The sequence below is a fragment of the Rhyacophila brunnea genome, unplaced genomic scaffold, assembly GCF_057557595.1.
Source record: "Rhyacophila brunnea isolate RB1 unplaced genomic scaffold, BYU_Rbru_1.0 scaffold_7, whole genome shotgun sequence".
In the NCBI taxonomy this organism is placed as follows: domain Eukaryota; kingdom Metazoa; phylum Arthropoda; class Insecta; order Trichoptera; family Rhyacophilidae; genus Rhyacophila; species Rhyacophila brunnea.
In genome coordinates, this window is record NW_028233339.1 from 22,857,040 (window position 1) to 22,876,506 (window position 19,467).

Below are 19,467 nucleotides of genomic sequence, written 5' to 3' on the forward strand. Positions count from 1 at the left end.
GAGTGAATGATATGGATGGCCTTGTGACAAACGACAAACACTTGCACTATTTTATTGATCACTTTCGAACATTCAACTGAATCAACGCATAGTCTGGAACTGGCAACTTTTGCATTTCACAAGATTTCAAATTATCAAAAGGGTGTAAAAATCAAAATATCCATTATTAAAATAAATTGGAATCGTTTTATTAGTTTGAAAAATATTTAAATCTAATCAGCACTTACTTAATTAATTATAAACAGTCTCTTATTAATTCTATCAGTAGATAGTGAGTATGTTTAATCCAATTATTCTAATATTAAAACTTAAATTAAATAATGCAAAATTTTCAATAGTAATTAATATAAATTAATAATATTATTATAGGAATAGGTCATGCAATTAATTGATGACAAATATATCATGCTAGTGAATTGTGAATAGATCAATATTTCAAAACAATATCAAAATTGAAACAAAGATTAGTACAGGCTTAGAACACAGGTTGAATAATGAAACAGAAGACATTATTTAGAAGGTATTTAGTAGTAAATCAGTAGTATTTGGTATGTGACGTGATTATTTAACATTAATCGCATAGAAAATATATATGTATATTTAATTACGAGCATTTAATATGACTAGTAATAATTATTTATGTACCACGAATTTTAAAATAGTTTGAATATTTTTCTATAATTATTTAAATATATATGTTTCTTAAGTTGAAATAAGAATATATAAGAAATAAGAAGAATAAGTTAGGCATGTTCAATGAAGAATGTTACATTCTTAAATCTTTAATTCATTCAATAAAAAATAATTACCTACATAAATATAAATATTAACCACTTGTAACAAGGCACATTTATTTTAAAAGTTTGATATTTCAAAAAATATAGTTAAATTCATCACTCAATTTTATATTGTCGCGCTAGTTTCTTAAATTTCATCAATTTCGTATGTAGTTGTCATTTGTATGTAAGTACCTAGTCATCAAATGTAATATAATATTATTCCGCAATGATGACTGTCAAAGTTTGCACTATTCTTTTCCATTATCCATCGTTTATTTCCCCTCAACGTGTACTCTTCACCACTGTTATGTGATATACTTCAGAGCGAAAGCATGCTAATACAAATTATTGAGGGAAAACATCACGGTAGTTTGAATTGGTTAGCTTTGTCATCGGGACAACATACAGCTGAGTCTAAATCAAATACAACACATTGCTTATTTATTGAATTGGTGTTTTTTATGTAGAACTTCATTATCAGTCCGAGTCCATACGTCTTTGGTAGTTCTACATTTTTGAGCTGGAGATGTTGACAGGGCCTACGATGGCCGTGTGGCTTAAGCGTCGGCCTATAGCGTTGTGGGTCCCAGGTTCGAATCCTGGGTTTGGCAAATAAACATATTGTTTTCCAATTTGTGTTTGTGTCAGAGTATGGACCTAACAGGTTGAGCAAGTGGCTGAAATCCATTTCTCGTAAAAACAAAATCTGTTAATACAAACCTCCACTCTATGGAGACCCATATTATGATCTTATTAGTATCGGACATGGTTGGATGTTGATAGCCATTATCAGAATATTCAGTCCCAAATGTAACTTATAATTTACCTTTAAAAAGTAGATTACTATTTAGTCCCTAAGTTGAACATATAGATTTTAACAGAGCGGCATAGGTTATATTAAAAAAAAAAATAATAATTGTTAGCCATTTCCCTAAGAGCCGCCCGAGATGTAACGACTCGCGCGCTTCAAAGGTACAGGTTACCCAATTCAGCAATCTACATGCACTCGTGGCGTATTACTTCTCGTGCGCCAAACGCAAGCGCTCGCCATATTCTCGAGTACACGCGAGTTGAGGTACTGTAGTGGCAATTGTTGCGCTCGGTAACTACACGATTCGTCAGCGTGTGTGGGTGTGTTTTGTCAGTCAATCGGGTATGGACATTGTTTTTTGGAGCATGGAGCGTAAAAATGCATAAGCAACGCAGTATTTGGGCATAGTATACATTTCATACTCGGGCGTAAAACGCGGCGAGACACACGCCAACTGGACAAGCTCTAACCCATTAGGTCCTTGCACTGGACTTAACACGTAATGAAAAAAAATCCTCAAGCCTAACTTATGACTGCAGAGATGGGAGATCTACTGATACATATAAATAAAGATGTCACAGATAACCTTCTATATAGGTGGAGTCTAAACATAAAAATTAAGCAAAAAAGTCACCTCTGGTCTACAGTAAGTTAGCTACAAGCCACTCGCAATGTAGGTTCATTTGAAGAGAACTTCTTACTTGTATTACATTTATTTGCCAATTTGCAAAGCAAGCCGTCATGATGAGTAGATAAAGCCAATAATAAACATTTCAACATTATTAATCAGTTGAAACCATATTAAACATTGATAACTGCACGCGGGTAAGTAAATAGCGTAAAAAACTATGATGAATATCAAAAAGTGACAGCTATTACTTGAGTAAGAAAATCGGAAATGCCAACTTAGCTGTGTTAATATCTACGCAGTTTATCAACTTAACCATTCGTTCAGTAAGTGCATTCAAATTTGTAGTAGAAAAAAATAGTGTATACTCCTTCTATTATAGTCAAAATTCTTTGACTATAGATAATTAATATCGTATTTTAAAAACTTGGAATCAAAACAATTTGGAATCATCACAGTCAGTATTTTGTTAGCACTTCGTTGCCTAGTCGAAGATACTGTCTGGTCGACCAATAACAATAAAAAATAAATGTAATATGTAAATGCTTAAATATTATGAATGCAATTCCTAATTAAATGGATATCACTTTAACTACGTAAGTCATAATCTGGATTGCTCGTAGGGTCTCTTCTGACTCTTCAGATGTGTATTTTAATCGGTGCAAGCGGTTTATTAATTTTGTCGTCAATCCAGCAGTTCTCAGTGATAATTTACTCTGTAATAAATAAAAAATATAAATTTTACAAAAAGTTATCAATAATCTTCATTACCTATGTGAAGGATCTATTTCCAAAAACTGATATGTCCCATTTAACCAAAATCTAAAAAAAAATTATATTCTATAATCTATATCATCATTGATACTGAAATAATACATTGTACAGTAGAACTTCGATTATCCGGACTAATTTGGGATGAAGATGGTCCGGTTAACGAGAAATCTGGAAAATCGAAAAAACAAGAAACCATCTATTTAACTTCCAGAATCAACCTTTTCAATAGTAATTTTTGAAAAGTTCACTTTTTTTACTAATTGTACATTTTTCTAACAATCACAAAATTAATGACAAAAAAGGAATCCGGATAATATTGAGGTCTGAATAACAGAGGTTCTACTGTATATAAAAAAACATCAAGTGTTTTCTTTTGAATTAAACATGTATTCTTACAATTTATATTTATATTATAGTGTTTTATAAGTAGGTAGTCTTTATATTATCATAATATATATATTTTTTTTAGAATTATTAATAACCATGTCCTTGCTTTTTCGTACAAGGTGGTTGTTAATAATTTTGAACAAACAGAAACACCCAGGCTTTGAGAAAATCACATAAATACTGTGTGTCCTCACCGGGAATCGAACCCAGAACTCTCGGGTGGAAGGCCAGCGCCTTACACACTGAAAAAACTAATGTTAAAACCAAACATTTACGCATGAAATACAAAAATTTCGTTTACCACAAATATTCCGTTTTGAACATATCGGTTTTTTAAAATAAATTATTTCAGCTTAAAAAATTTTAATTCTTTTTGAAGAATAAAAGTATTTTACACAATAATTTGCACTGCCTCTTTGAAAAAAAATCTTTCTGCCAGACAACCATTCTTCAAGAGTAAGCGAAATACGATGTTGTCATATTTGATAGGTCATGAAAATTGGTTAACCTCAAAATGAGTCTCTGCGCGATGTAGTTGGTTTTTTTCCGGCAGGTTCGCCTCTATCGTTCTACTGCGCAGGCGCAGATATTAAACAAATCCAACTGTCGCATGAAAATTCAGAAGCTTCTGAACTTTTTTGATTCATGCAATCTTGCAACTTGCATGATAATACATGTTTACACATGCATTTTCTTGTTATGGCCATTATGATACATACTGTCAGCAGTAAATCCATGCATTTGTAAACAGTGTATAACAGATCGAAATCATGTAGATCTTTCAGATAAATTTCAGATTTATATAACATTCATGTCTACTTCATGCTAACAAAATTGTAAGTACTGCATATAGTACATAGACTCTACTACGGTGGGTAGTATTAACTGCGAGACCTCACCTTGTGATGATTTGCTCCTAAAGCCCAGAGTGCTCCGCACACAATCAATTGGTTTGATAATGAAGAATCTGTTGTGAGTATGCCAGACAACAATTGAAGAAATTCAGCTGTAAGTAATTAATTTTACATAAATGTTATAAGATATTTATTCCATCAGCATAATAATAAAAAAAAATATTAGCCAAACAACTGGCACCCAGGTTTTGGTTTCCGAATTGCGTAGGTTTCGATAGAAATTTACAAACTTACGATAATCAGTGTAATTTGGGATTTAATCCGTTGCAGCTGTTAGTAGAGTAATAACTTAAAATCTTTTAAAATATTTAACACAAAAATAGCCGATAATACATTACATACGGTTTTGGTTCGGGCAGTTTTGTCGGGACCCCGAACAACCACAATAATATCGTATAATATGTATAGGTACATATCATTACCAAACGTACACATATTTCAATATGACAATTTACAAAATATTAATTTTATGTGGCTACTTTCTACCACACTTCCAGAAATTCTATACACAAGGCTGCTATCGGGGGTTATCGAGGGTAGTTAATCATATTTATGTATTGAGGCGGTTAATTGTTACAATCAGATAACTGTCTGAACTGTCAAAAAGTGTTATGTTTTAACAGCACCTCTCTTGGCTGTGTTAACTTTTAGAGCGAGATAGACAGTTTAGATGGCTAACTTATTGTAACAATTATAATCCTCAATATATAAATATAATAAACTACCCTCGATTGCCGCCAATAGCAGCCTTGTGTATAGAATAGATGCGCAAATGCTGTAATACTAAAGTTTCATGTCGCCCTCTAGTATAGTCCAAACTCTATGGTGCCATCACTAAAATCCTAATTTATTTTTTTCTATTCCATACATCTCTCGACCATATCCGATCCTTATAGGATCATATGGGCCTCCACAAAGTGGAGGTTTGTATTAACAGACTTTGTTATTACGAGAAATGGATGTCAGCCACTTGCTCAACCTATTAGAGGTCTATAATAAATAATATCATATTATTTAATAATGAAATACGATAAAGTGTAGTAAAGGATTGTGCATATATATCACACCGCGTCCTAGTGTGGGAGAGGAAGTCTGGTATAATATGACAGAGGATAGAGGGGTTTAAATAAAATATTCCAAGATAAGGTATACTGAGATCGATCATTTTCAACAAATATTTTTTGTGGGGAGGGACAACAAGCGGAGACAGGGGTTTATAAACGTGACGTAATTTAGACATGCCAGTAAAATATTATGTCAATTATCCAAAAATGTTTGATGTCATTTATAGATGATCCATAAAACAGCATGTTTCTTTACCTGAGCCTAGCAACCTAGGACGGTTTGCAAAATTGAATGAGCAGTTTCTCAGCACCTCCAGCATGAGGCCATTCGATTGGTGAACGAGGGCACATAGCACGCCCATATGTTCACCCATTTTAAGTTGACCCTCGGGATATTGAGTCAGCACATTGATAAAACTCTCCCACATCACCTCCACCTGCTTCCAATGTGGTTGCCTCTTCGTGACAGCCGGGTGGATTTTATTCAAGTGGTTGAGTATTTCACTCTGAAATGAAACAGAAAAATTAAATTGTAACAAACTGAATTTGAGAGGCCTAGGATAAACAGTGTCGACTCTCATGTTCCTTTTCAAAATTTGATCATTAAAATGTACTATCTGGCATTTCAATTTTTTCAATACTGAGCATTGCAAGAGCGGTCAGTCTATCTTGGCCTATCGTATTGAGTAGAAAGGTTTTTATTCTTTTGAGAGTGGAAAAACATCTTTCACTTTCTACTGCTGTCATTGGTATGACGCAAATAAATTGGAGGACTTTGATCGATTCAGAAAATATTTCGTTGAAATTATTGCTGAGTAAAAAATGTAGAAGAGAAACTGCACTATTCGCGCCTTGCAAATCATCTCGTTGATAAAACACCAATAATTCATTTTTTAACTTGGTTATGTTTATTTCTTTTAACTGTTTTACCAAATTTACTTGACTTGTGAAAAAATTATTTTTAAAATCAGTGTAATTTTCTTTATTGAACAAATCGGATATAATGAGATGATCGTTAGATGTGAATCGTGCTTCCATTTCCACTAAAATTGTAACTTCAACTGCTACTGCTTGGTTATTGTCATCTATCTGTCGCTTTTTATGTCCACCCGCTGCACAGCTGGAATTCGGATTAGTGTTAGCTTCATTTTTGATTTCGGAAATATTTTTTTTTAAATTATCTATGTATGTTTTTATCTTAATAGCGTCTAAGTTTCTTTTTTGCATTTGTTCAAATAAAATTTGACAATGAGGCATTATTTTGTGAAAAAAAGTCAACCAATAAATTTAATAAAAGTGTTTTTTTCCAAATTATTTATTAAGTTTTGGGCTTGACTTAGGGTATTGGTGTCATTTTCTCTGTGCAGTATTGATTTTAAACACTGTAAAATGTCTTCTCGGTACAGAAAAACTGTCTCCACACATTTAGCATTGAAGCACCATCTAGTTGGAGCGGAGCTGCTTTCGGTAAACGCACTTTGACGAATTCATCTAAAATTTTCCTTCTTTTTGGTGATCTCGAAAAAACGACGGAAAATGATTGGACTGTGGCAAAAAAACAATTTCAGATCGGTGGTTGTGGTGGATGCTTTCTGCAGAACTAAATTAAATTGATAAGCATAACAGTGGATATACTGAGCTAGTGGAAAAGTTTCGCGGACTCTCGTCTGAACTCCTCCAGTTTTCCCACTCATTATGGCAGCTCCGTCGTAGCTTTGCGCTATTAGCTGTCGGGGGAGAACTTCCAAGATTCTCAGCTCTTTTAAAATTTCTTCTGTTAATCCTGTTGCCATGCACACCTCTGGATTTACAAACTTCCAAAATCTTTCACACACTATATATTGTCTTTTAAATATCTTAGAACGAAAACCATTTGCATTTTTTTGGAAATGTCTGTCGTTTCGTCAACTTGAATTGCTAGATAATTAGACTTTTTTGTGTCACATCTAATTTCTTCTTGAGTGACTTTTAATATTGAATCTAGTAATTCATTTTGGATAGTCTTCGAAATTCCTTTGAATGAAATTGACCTTTCTAAATGCTCCTTCAAAACAATATCTATTTCCTGCATGAACTTTATTAATCCACGAAATATACCAGGATTATCGGACTCTTTAGACTCGTCATGGCCTCGTAAGGCCAGCTCAAACGATCCGCAAAATTGAATGCACTTTAAAATTTTTGTTAAAATGAAACGATTTTTATTGATGGTTTCATTGTGATCAGCGATCGATCTATGGTAAGCGCTGTCTAACTGAATTCGTATATCCGTAGTTCCTAATAAAACAAAACTCATAGAATTATTTATGTGTGCTGTAAAATTGCTATGCTTTTTTATTTTTTATAATTGATCGCGCTGTGCGAGCGAACGTGAGACATGTGTATGGTAATTACACACACATGTACATAATAAACATTAGTGTGTTTTCACGTTGACGTTTTAGCTGATAATTATAATTATATATGACATTGTACATGTTATGTAGATTGTAAGATATTTATTTTTGGAGGGTCATTGACCATTTGACCTAAAGGGCCAGCCGCCATTGTTGGTAGTACAAAATTACTAAAGAAATTGCTCAAATTAACATGAAACCTACATAGCCTGTTGTATGGCATCACATTTCATAGTTCCGCAATGTATAGAAAATAGAGGCATACCTTTAGGATGACTGTCCTGCAGTGCAGATGGGAGCTGACATTCTGCAGCAATTTCAAACATCCCTGGAGCGTAGCAAGCGACCGAGTGCGACACAAGAGGTTCATTTCTTTACCAATGAGGTCTATTATCTCACATAGCAAAGAGCGGGGTCCAACGGTAACATGCATTGACTGGGTGGCTGAGAAATCAAAATATATCAAATTTTTGTATTCCAATGGTGAAGATTCAATTTAACGTTTATTTTTACATTATCTAGTAAAGATAATTATATTATAAATATAATATTATAATGTAATTGACACAAATTGTGTAAATTGGATTATTTTTTCATTTGTTAATATGTGTGGAAATGACAATGCAAGAAATTATTGCCATCTTTTATTAAGTGTGAAATTATTAGCCCCATAATCCTAACTAAATTTTGAATGAAAACAGCTACTACTAGCTTTGGTAAAATATAAAAAGATTCAGAAATTTCTATACAAAATTAATATGTAAACTGAACATAATCCAGTTTTATGAATTGCCATGTATCACTTGGTGTCTGTTGAACAGGTCTTTGCCACTGTTATATTCATTTGGTGCGCTTTTGAAATAAAATATATTTTATACTTTACCTTTCGGACAAGAGTTTGTAAAAACACAGAGCATCTGTATTGTGTGAAGTCGTAATTTATTAGTAGCGATGCACCAAGGCCACAGTTTATTGAGAGGAACTATGAGACTGCTGTCGACACATAAGTTTTTAGCGGTTGCACAGTTGCTCATAATGTTGCACAGCAGTTGTATAGTCCAATCCAAATGATTCAATACGGGATGATTGTTTTTGTTTTTTAAGATCTCCATCGGTTTCACAGTTGTCGAGAGGGTGTATTGTATCTTTGTCAAGTATTCTATTTGTAGTTGCACGAATCCTGAATCTGCAGCTAATATCTTTGCTTTTAAGCTCACTCCCAAAAGGCCGCACAGAGCCGATGCTACAAAATCGTGATTGTATTCTAAAATAAAATAAGAAACAATATTATCGTGTACCGAGTTGGAAACCTGTATTATTCATACTGGCAATACTTTCCATATGGCAACTAGGAACAGCGTGTATGCCAATTATCCATACCAGAGCACGCTACTTCCTTCGCAGCCTTCAAGAAGAGCAGTTCTCTTCTCACTCTATACTTTTACTTTTTTTACTTTACTATTTTTGCATTACATATTCTCACACGTGAAATTAATATACTTAACCAAATCATTGTTAACTTAAATTGGGATTCTAAATTGTGTAAACGCAAAGCCTGTATCTCGAATGAACAACTCATCTCCTATAATGAAATATCCCATAACCGTATTAGGATTTTGAGTTATCATCGTATGTTCTTCCTCCTTTTTTGTTTGACGTTGCGGGCTCCTTGCAGAAACCATTTTCAAGAGATAATGTTTTGAAGTATAGTGTTAGGCAGGGTTTCGAACCGGAACTGAACCGAAAACCGGAAAAACTGTTATTTTTGTCAGAATGAAAACCGGAACTGAACCGAAAAAAAATCGGTTTTTTCGGTTCGGTACATGTTCATTCACAGTCGTGTGACACATCTCGACATAATTCTCATAATTTATAATATATTATTTTAAAAAAATATGGTTAGGGCCGTGCAGTGAGGCATAACTATTGGTTTCGGAGTGTGGCGCCGGGGTATCATACAAGTACCATAAAATGTTCTAAATTATGGTAGAAAATAAATTTTAAATACAAATATGTAAAAACATTTAAAAATTATTACTCAGAGCTGAACTAAAAACTGAAAACTAGAAAAACCGTTATTTTTTCGGAACGAAAACCGGTACCGAACTGATATTTGTTTATTTGAACCGTAAAGAAAACCGAAAAGAAAAAAAATAACGGCAAAAATAACATTTTAGTTAAGGCTAACTTAACGTAGACATCACTGCATTTGGTCATTAGATTCTATAACTTGATAAACTCACCATATCCTTTTGTGTATAAACTCTTATGAGCGTAGAGGCTTTTATAAAGATTCAACAGTGCCATACATAACTCTTCGCTGAATACTGAACCATTTAATTTATCAGACTTCACAGATATATCACTGACTATTGGTATCCTTGGAAATATGCCAGTCACAGAAGCATATTCACTTTTATGTTTTCCATTTCCAGTATATAGATTAAGACTATCAATTTCTTCGTTCACTGTGTTTGTTCGGGAATTATATTGTATCTCTGGGATGGTTGTTTTATCTAGTAATGACTCCATACTGTGAATATTGTCAGTTTTTACTGTGCTTTGTGAACTCAGCATGTTTACTAGACAATACAAGGCTGATGGATATACATCTGCAAGATAATTCATAATTTAATTAACTATTAATCAAACGAGTTCGGAATACATTCTGTTTTAAAGAGAATAATCCTTTCGTTGTATGTATAAGTACATATTTACCCTTCATGCCGTGGTCTGTAACAGCTATTAAAACACTTTCGATAAGGGAAATAGCTCTGTCCTCGGATAAAATGCCCCAAAGAATTTTGAAACCTTTACTTGTTTCAATGAGACCGCCGAGTAAAAGAAATGTCCATTTCCACAATTCTGAGAGAGAGTTTGAAAGATGAGTGTCAGACAATCGCAAAGCTGAAAATAAAATAAAAAAATTAACATATCGACCAGTACCGTAGTGAGAGTAGTATGCGCAGATGCCGTTTCTTCCCATGTACAAGATTAATTTGTATATTATTCATGGTCGCGATCGCCGACAGTATTAACTTTGCTTCTGTCATATCTCATGTTATCTGCTTGCACTATTTAACCTTACTTATTATGAAAACATTGAATTTTTACGATCACTGGCATTTTATATCTTCTTTTTGACACGTCATAATGTATGAGACAAACTCATGGGCCATGATGGCCAAGTGGTTTAAGCATCGGTTTATAATGTCGTGGGTCCCAGGTTCGAATCCTGGGTCGAGCAAATACTCATTGTTTTTCAATTTGTGTTTGGAGTTAGAGCATGGACTTAATAGGTTGAGCAAGTGGCTAACATCCATTTCTTGTAAAAACAAAACTGTCAATACAATCTCCACTTCGTGGGATATGATCCTCTAAGGATCGAACATGGTGAAGTAGTAATAGTAGTATGAGACAAAACCTATGTAACCAAGTATGAATTGTTGTTCTTTTAAAAATTATTCGTATAGTACGTTATAGTATTATTAAGATGCACTTTCAACCTTCTCAGACATTCTGATTTCGTTGGGTGATATTTTGTATATGGTAATCACCACGAAATCGGGTGATCCATCCAGACATTTTGATTTTGTCAGTTGGTCTTCTGAAACAAAACTGATGGAACCTACTTTTTATTGAAAAACCTAAGAATTGGTAGCACACTAGCAGCAATGTTAGCTATTAATGTAAAAGATTTAGTATAATGTGGGCAAAAAGATGGCTAATGGAACGAAAAATAATATGTACATCTTGGCACGGATGTGCAAGTCTGACTGATGAAATACCACCCAACAACACTACAAACATCTTGATTTGGTTGGCACGTCTACAAACATGCGACACGCCCACAGATGTTCCAATACCAACCAAATTGACGCCACCGGCCAACAAAATCAAAACGTCAAAACAACTTTTTCATTAAGTATCGTATTTTATTATTTCTCCCTGAGTATCTCCAAAATGCAATAGAAAAAAATAATTCCTTTGTATCTTAATACTTAAATATTATTACACTTTTTTTCATGTTCATCTTCACTATGTAGAAAGGATTTACACAAACCTTTATAATCGGATCCAAACAAATCAACAAGTGCACTGAGACAATCCTGCGTGTCTATTAATATTGAGTGTACTTCATCAGATATGGTAATGGCTCTGTACAGAACTCTGCATACTGCCGTAAGCATGGAAATTTTTGCACCGTGTAAAGGCAATTTTAAAGTAATGCACCTGAAAATAGTTACTGTGATGAAAGCTCAACCCATGTTTTTTTCAATAATATTTCAAACAGGTATTCCCCGACATATAACATTTCACGCTTTTTTCATAATATTATGAAAGAAGTCAAAAAGTCTTTTCAAAATAATTACTTACTTACGATAAAAACGTAGGAACATAATTCAGTCATAATTTGAGGAATAGCTCTATTATGTTCAGATGAAAGCCATCATATGATATTGAATGCTATCGGTATAAACCAAATAGTTATAACTAGAGTAAAATTAGCCAAATTAACTTTTTATATTACACCATTTGATAGCAATTCCTCAATGTTTTTAGTGTGATTGAATTGGTAGTCTTGGAAAAACTAAAATTCTGTAAGTCGCTCTGCATTGAAAGACGGCGGCTATAAACTTTTGTTGATAATCATCCTTGGTGGTTTATTTTTATGTTTCATTATTACATATATGAAAATGATACACACGATTATTTGTGATTGTTTATTTAAATATTATAATAATCATGGTTTGGTGTATTTGGTTTCTTATCTATCTGTATACAATAATTAATGCGGTCTGTCCTTTCACAGGCAGTTGTAAACTACAATTGTATCACAATATGAATGCTTAGTTCCAGTACAAGTTAAACATTTTTGTATCAAAATTATCTACGTACATAATAATTAATAAAACAATACCCATATATTCATAACAAATTTAAGATTCATGGTTTTTTTTTACCAATATCTGTACATTTGATAGTTTATGGAATTTGCTGATACTTTACTGAGTGAATCTAATAGCGCCTGTACACGTGCACGGATTTACTAGCCGCAATAGTGTGTATTTTAAACTATTGTGACAATAACTGTTTACACATAAATGTGCGGACTGTCTAATTAATCTCGTAAGCGAGACGCGATGTTGTCATTTTATGGTACAATTTGACAGGTAGTGAAAATCGGTTAACACCAAAATGAGTCTTTGCGTGGTGTAGTTCATTTTTATGCCGGCAGGTTCGCCATTATCGTTTTACTGCGCAGGCCAGTGTTGCCACCTTTTTGTCATCAAATTATAATACGCGGCCCAAGAAATTATAGTATTTCGCGATATTTCGGCAAAAATATACGCAATGCTATCAATTGAAAATGTATAGGTTTTAGATTTCTCACAAAAAAATGCCGGAGAATTTATGATATACCGAGGAACTTTTTATTTAGGTATGTCTCTTCCGACCGAAATGCTTACCGGTGAATTCAAGAAATTTCATTTTAAATCAAAGTCAAAGGCTTTCCAACCTCTTTCGAACATATTTTTCTCAGATCGTCAAAATTTTCTTCTATTACGAAATTATAATACTTTTCATGAATTTATAGTACGGAAATATACAAATTTCAGTACTTTTGGCGTATTTTGTAATGTCGAAATTAAATCTTTATGATAATAATACATTTTTCTTCGATATTCAAAATTATAGTTTTTTAGGTGTACTATACCTTTTTAATATCGTACATAGTACACGGACCAAAAATATAGTACAAATACTATAAGTATAGTACGGTTGGCAACACTGGCGCAGGCGCAGTTCGTAAAAATCTCAACTGTCGCATGAAAATTCAGAAGCTTCCGAACTTTTTTGATTCATGCATGCGATCTTGCAACTGCAGGGTAATACATGTTTACACATACATTTTCTTGTTATGGCCGCGGTAATACGTACTGTCAGCAGTAAATCCATGCCCGTGTAAACCGGGTATAATGTTGTGTTGAAATACTTGCAGTTTTTGATTGCTGTAGGAAATAGTGTGACGATTGCTACAAAGAAATTCGCAATGTGAAATGACCAATTTAAAGATTAGTTTAAGAGTCCTTTTTTCAGTTCCACTTTCATATTTACAGAGGTTTCTTCAATATTATTATTAGTCTAAACTATGTAAGTAAATTCTACGTTAGATCATTATTTATTATACCTTTACTTTATATGTAAAGGAATCTATGAACCAAGTCTACATACCTGAATAATATCCTAAATATTTCCGAGTCATTAATTGTTTCCGGTATCTCATCATGATGCAAGAGTATGTTGTATATTACGTCAGCGATTGCTGTCAGTAAACCGACGGAACATTTTGGAGAACAGCTGGTTGACAATTTTAACGGAATGTCAATATCACTTTTTGACATGGCAACTTCTATGCAATCGCGATTTGAGAAAAAGTCTAGCGATATATTGTCACCTAAAATAAGGATTTGATAAATATTTTTTTTCTTTCTATAATGATGCATTAGATTTTAAATGTAGAATGTATCTTTTTACCTGAAAATAGTTCTTCATTCTCGTTTAAACAAACTTTCGTTATGGTGGCACAAATTTTGTTGTAGAAATCAGTATTGAAAATAGATTGTGAATCAAGGTTGGCTCGACAATTCTGTAAATTTAAATAGGAACAACTTATATTAATCTCAAAAAATATACGAAATAAATAAAAAACAAAACATAAACATTTCGAATGAAAAAAAAAGAGAAAAAATGAAAGATAAGAAAATTTATAGGCTTGAAATTATTACTACGTCATAAGAAATAATAAAATTATGTATGTATTGACCTTGAAGTATGATGAAGTTTTGTAAGCTAAAAGGTTCCCTAAAAGAATTGCTGCTTGTTCTCTTAGAAGACTAGCTTCTGTCAGATCTGTTAAGCTGTTGGTTGCTATCTCGAGAATTCCTCCATCGATTTCACTGGTTCCTGAATAAATAATATTACATAAAGCCGTCACAGTATAACATAAATAATTAAACACTAATCATGACATGTACTGAAATATAAATCCCAGCGCTGTGATGTCGGTCCTGATTTATGGGACTTTTATCGGAAGTTTTATAGTTCGGCTCTTTAGGCATATCTCAATTTTCAACAATTTTTAAGTTTCGTATGGTAAGTACTGGACATTTTACGTTAAGTGCAAAGTGACTAATCAAAAAATTCAAGAAATAAAAGATAGTTCAATACACATCTCCTGAAAACACTTTCTTATTAACATCGATGGATTGTAAATTTACTTGTGTTTGGAGTCTCCTGTAAAGTAGAGAAAAATGAGATAGGCATGTTTCTTTGACCCAAAGGGGCTGAGTTATTATTTATTATCTTTACATGTAATCATAAAAATAATATTATATACTTACTGTCATGTAAATAGATGACGTTTGATTTGTGGGTTGACAATCCTGACAACAATTTGAAAGACAGACTTCTGATGACAAGATGATGCGACCGATACCATAAAAGACATCCTGTTAACACCGTTTCTCCATCATCAGACATCCAATCCTCTGAGCAATACTAAATAGAAAACATTTTGATTAACACGCAATTTAACAATGAAAATCAATATACCTATTATGAACATGCTGATGAGACATCTACTCGAGACTCTAGAAAACATTCTAGAAAAGAAAGTTGGACAGAGTGGGACTTAAAATTACATTTTTCACTGTCCGTGTGAGTGCTACCACCCTTTAAACTTCTGATCCATAATTAATCGTAACGACTATGTAATGAGGTTTAAAATACCACCAATAGAATAGAAGGTCAGGCCATTTTCATTAATAAGAATCAACATTATAAATTTTTGTGTAGTTATATTCAATTACATAATATAAAAAATAATTTAATTAATAAAAGTCATTAATAACAATATTTTGAATAGACATGTTACTTACATAAATGGAAATCAAAAAATCTGTGGTATTCGGTTAAAACTATATTATGTTTGTCAAAAATGAGTTCAAATGTTTAAAGTATGGAAGTCATTAATACATTTTAAGCTGTTAAAAATCAATGTGGAATACTGCATAAGAATTAATATTTCATGTTGAATATAAATTGACTTGGTTGTTATTACCCATTACAACTGAATAAACAAAAAACTTACTAACTTAATTTTACTGGTATACGAGGGTGGGTCAATAAGTCCTTAGAAAAGCCGACAGGTGGCGCGACTAGTACTGTAAGCGGTTTGTTTTCATGCAGCGGCACTACCGATTCAGTATGCTGCGAAGTTTCAATCAGATTGGTCGGGTTGTTGTGTGTTTCTCGTACATTTAAAAAAAAAATTTGCTTGTTTACAAAAATGGAGAAAATTGAGTTTAGAGCTGTTATTAAACATTTTAATATAAAAGGGTTAACAGCAAAGGAAATAAAAAATGAGTTGGATTTAGTTCACGGCACATCTGCTCCTTCACTTGCAACTATTTATAACTGGTTAAATGAATTTAAACGTGGTCGTACATCAACAAAGGATGAACCACGCTCAGGACGTCCTGTAGAGGTGACTACACCAGAAATGATCAATAAAATCCACGATATGGTGTTAAGTGACCGAAGATTAAAGTTGAGTGAGATAATTGAGGTTACAGGGATCTCAAAAGGTAGCGTCATTTCTATTTTACATGACAAATTAGGCATGAAAAAAATTTCTGCAAGATGGGTGCCGCGTTTGCTCACAGTCGACAATAAACGCAATAGGGTGGTGGCCTCTAAAGCCCTGTTGTCGCTCATGCAACGCAATCCGGATGAATTTTTTCGTCGCTTTGTGACTGTAGATGAAACATGGATACACCACTATACTCCCGAGACGAAAGAACAGTCAAAGCAGTGGATTGCGAAAGGCGAACCATGTCCAAAGAAGGCGAAAACCGTAAAATCAGCTGGTAAGGTTATGGCTACTGTATTTTGGGATGCACGTGGAATTATTTTCGTTGACTATTTGGAAAAAGGAAAAACAATAACAGGGGATTATTATGCATCTTTATTGGACCAGCTAAAAAACAAAATTGAAGAAAAACGGCCTCATTTAAACAGGAAAAAAATCCTCTTTCATCAGGACAATGCCCGTGTTCACACATGTTTATGATCAATGGCTAAAATTGAAGAATTTAAGTTCGAATTGGTCGACCACCCACCGTATTCGCCAGATTTAGCCCCCAGTGACTTTTTCCTTTTCCCAAACTTAAAAAAATGGCTAAGTGGACAACGTTTTTTTTCAAATGAAGAAGTCATCGATCAGACAAATGCTTATTTTGAGGACCTTCCGAAAACTTATTTTTCTGACGGTTTAAAAAAAATTGAGAAACGTCTAACCAAGTGTATTGAGCTCCAAGGAGATTATGTTGAGAAATAAAAAAAAAATACAAAAATAAAAACTGTTTTAATGCTTTTTTCTAAGGAATTATTGACCCACCCTCGTATCATACAAATAATTTTAGAGATGCTCAACACGTGAAGTGTTATTTTTCGAACCTTTGATTTTGATTTGATTTTTGACTAAAACCTACCGAATATAGAATTTTTTATAATTACCTGCTGTCCTTTATTATTTTCAAGTGATATTCTAAGCAAATGATTGAGTGTCAGTAATGAATTCTGGACGAGAGCAAAGCCTTTATATCCGGTGTAGCCGTTACCAATATACGACAGATTGATAACGTGTGCCAAATTTTTTACAAGGACTGATTGTAATTCATCTTTATCTGTCAATCCGTGATGGCTGGTATATGTCAAATGAGACAAGCATTCCACTATCTGTCCAACATATGCTGTAAAAACATGGGTAAGTACATTTATTTATAAATATATTATTTAAATATAAAAACTAATCAATCAACAAAGGGTGCCATATCTTATTTGTAAGGTATCGTACTTGCATGCGGAAGTGTCTCAGTGTAAATCACAGTTGGATTAAAAATTTCGTGTTTCATTGAGGTTTTAGTTAAATGTATGCATGGATCTAAACCAAGAACGTCTACGATATTTCTCTCTTCCTGTAGCATCCTTATGCTTCTCCTAATACAGTTTCAGGGAAAGTCATGGCGCCAAATGTTGTAAGACTGTGTAGATACGTTTACAATTTGGTGATCAAATCCTAAATCTGAGAGTGGATGTATTAGAAGCTTTGTATAACCAGAATCGTTAATAATATCGACTGACGGTACATGATGGGAATTGAATTCAAATTTATTATAGATTCCATGAGAATCAGTTTTAGTGAACCAGATTTCACCTTCTGGCATCTTCAGGCTCAACCTGTGGTTAACAAAATAATTTAAAAAATCACATTATTTATGTACATAACCTTTCCAATATCTAAGCCATTCCTTTAGATTTATAAATAATGTAATTTTTACGATGGTTTATTCTCTATAAACCTTAACTTTTGTCACTTTTATACATACTTCATTCGTATCAACCTCGTTGATAGGAATTCCACGGGACGGAAAATCGAAAAAAAATCGAATTACGAAATATAAACTGTATGGGGGGAAAAATAGTAAAATTTTGAAAAAACAATTGATTTTCATTAATTTCATTTACGATCATAGATGTGCCTACCAAATTTCCTATATAATTCTTTCAAATTAAAATCTGTGCAAATATAATGCAAATACAAATATAATCCATTAATTGAAGTTACCAAGTAATGTAGGTAGGTATTTCATAATTATAAAAAAATACGAAATATTTTTGATTTTTCCAATTTGTCAACACAATTGTTTGGCATTAGTTCTCTAGTAAAATTATGTGAAAATCCAATAAACAATTAACAATTAAATACCTACAGCTCTGAAATATGGAGTTATTGTTTTTCCTTTGAGTGGGTGCAGTTGTGCCACTGATGTGTGATGGGTCATAGAATGTCAGGATTATTTTTATTACCTTCATTATAATTTATGATGTTTTAAAAAAAGTCTGTCACAACTTTCAATGACTGACTCATGAAATAGTGTACTTTATTACGATTTATTGAATAATTTTCTATGCCAGGACTCTGAAATCGTTTCGTATTACGAAATTCGAATTAATGTATGCTTTTATATGAAAATAATGTTAAAGGGACTTTTTTTTCGCGAAAATTTCGATTTACGTTGAATTTCGAATTATCCGTGTTCTAATTAACGAGGTTTTATTGTCTGAAGAATAGAGTCTGAAAGCAATTAGGTCATTAAGCAAGAGTCAGGTGGTTAAAACTGACTCCTATAAAACAGTATAAGACTTTTGTAAATTACAATATATACATTACCATCGTCAATGATAAATGTGTGTATTAAATGTTGAAGAAAATCTCTGCAGACTACATATTATTTAAAACATATTTAATGTCATAATATATTAATTACCAAGACTGTAGAAATTGTACATGTCAACTTCCATGAGACACTGCGTCAAGAATTCGGTGACATTGCCCCAGGATAATCTTCCACCTCTCTTTGACCGTCTGTCATGAAAATTTACATCCGGTATATTGTCACACAGAATACAACATTCTTTGAGTAAGTTCAGAATAGTCTGTCGCAATTGGGAAGGGATCTCATCATGACTGTCGGTCCAATTCGAGTCAGAGGGGGTGTATTTTAATAACGATGTTATTCCTCGGGACGTTTCCGTTACTGATTCAAATATCCACAAACTGATAGCGGGATCATGGCAACCTGTAA

General features: G+C 33.1%; 1 protein-coding gene across 1 annotated transcript; it reads right to left on the reverse strand.

The window, feature by feature from the left end:
- Window positions 1–1,769: 1,769 nt before the first annotated feature.
- On the reverse strand, window positions 1,770–19,455 carry LOC147064637 (uncharacterized). The gene is made up of 14 exons (XM_085957463.1): window positions 19,150–19,455; window positions 17,336–17,571; window positions 15,160–15,316; window positions 14,583–14,722; window positions 14,294–14,405; window positions 13,991–14,213; window positions 11,817–11,986; window positions 10,472–10,660; window positions 9,997–10,365; window positions 8,637–9,017; window positions 8,019–8,197; window positions 5,614–5,863; window positions 4,279–4,385; window positions 1,770–2,934 (listed from the first exon to the last, which is right to left on the reverse strand). The coding sequence occupies exons 1-14, from the start codon at window positions 19,181–19,183 to the stop codon at window positions 2,791–2,793; spliced, it is 2,691 nt and encodes an 896-aa protein (XP_085813589.1). The 5' UTR covers window positions 19,184–19,455; the 3' UTR covers window positions 1,770–2,790.
- Window positions 19,456–19,467: the final 12 nt, after the last annotated feature.

Coding starts and splice junctions, on each gene's coding strand:
- LOC147064637 (XM_085957463.1), bottom strand. CDS start 19,183: ATGGAAGTTGACATGTACAATTTCTACAGTCTTG. Junction 15,317..17,335: donor AAAATAATAAAGGACAGCAG/GTAATTATAAAA, acceptor TTTTCTATTTAG/TATTGCTCAGAGGATTGGAT. Junction 9,018..9,996: donor TTTATACACAAAAGGATATG/GTGAGTTTATCA, acceptor ATTTTATTTTAG/AATACAATCACGATTTTGTA.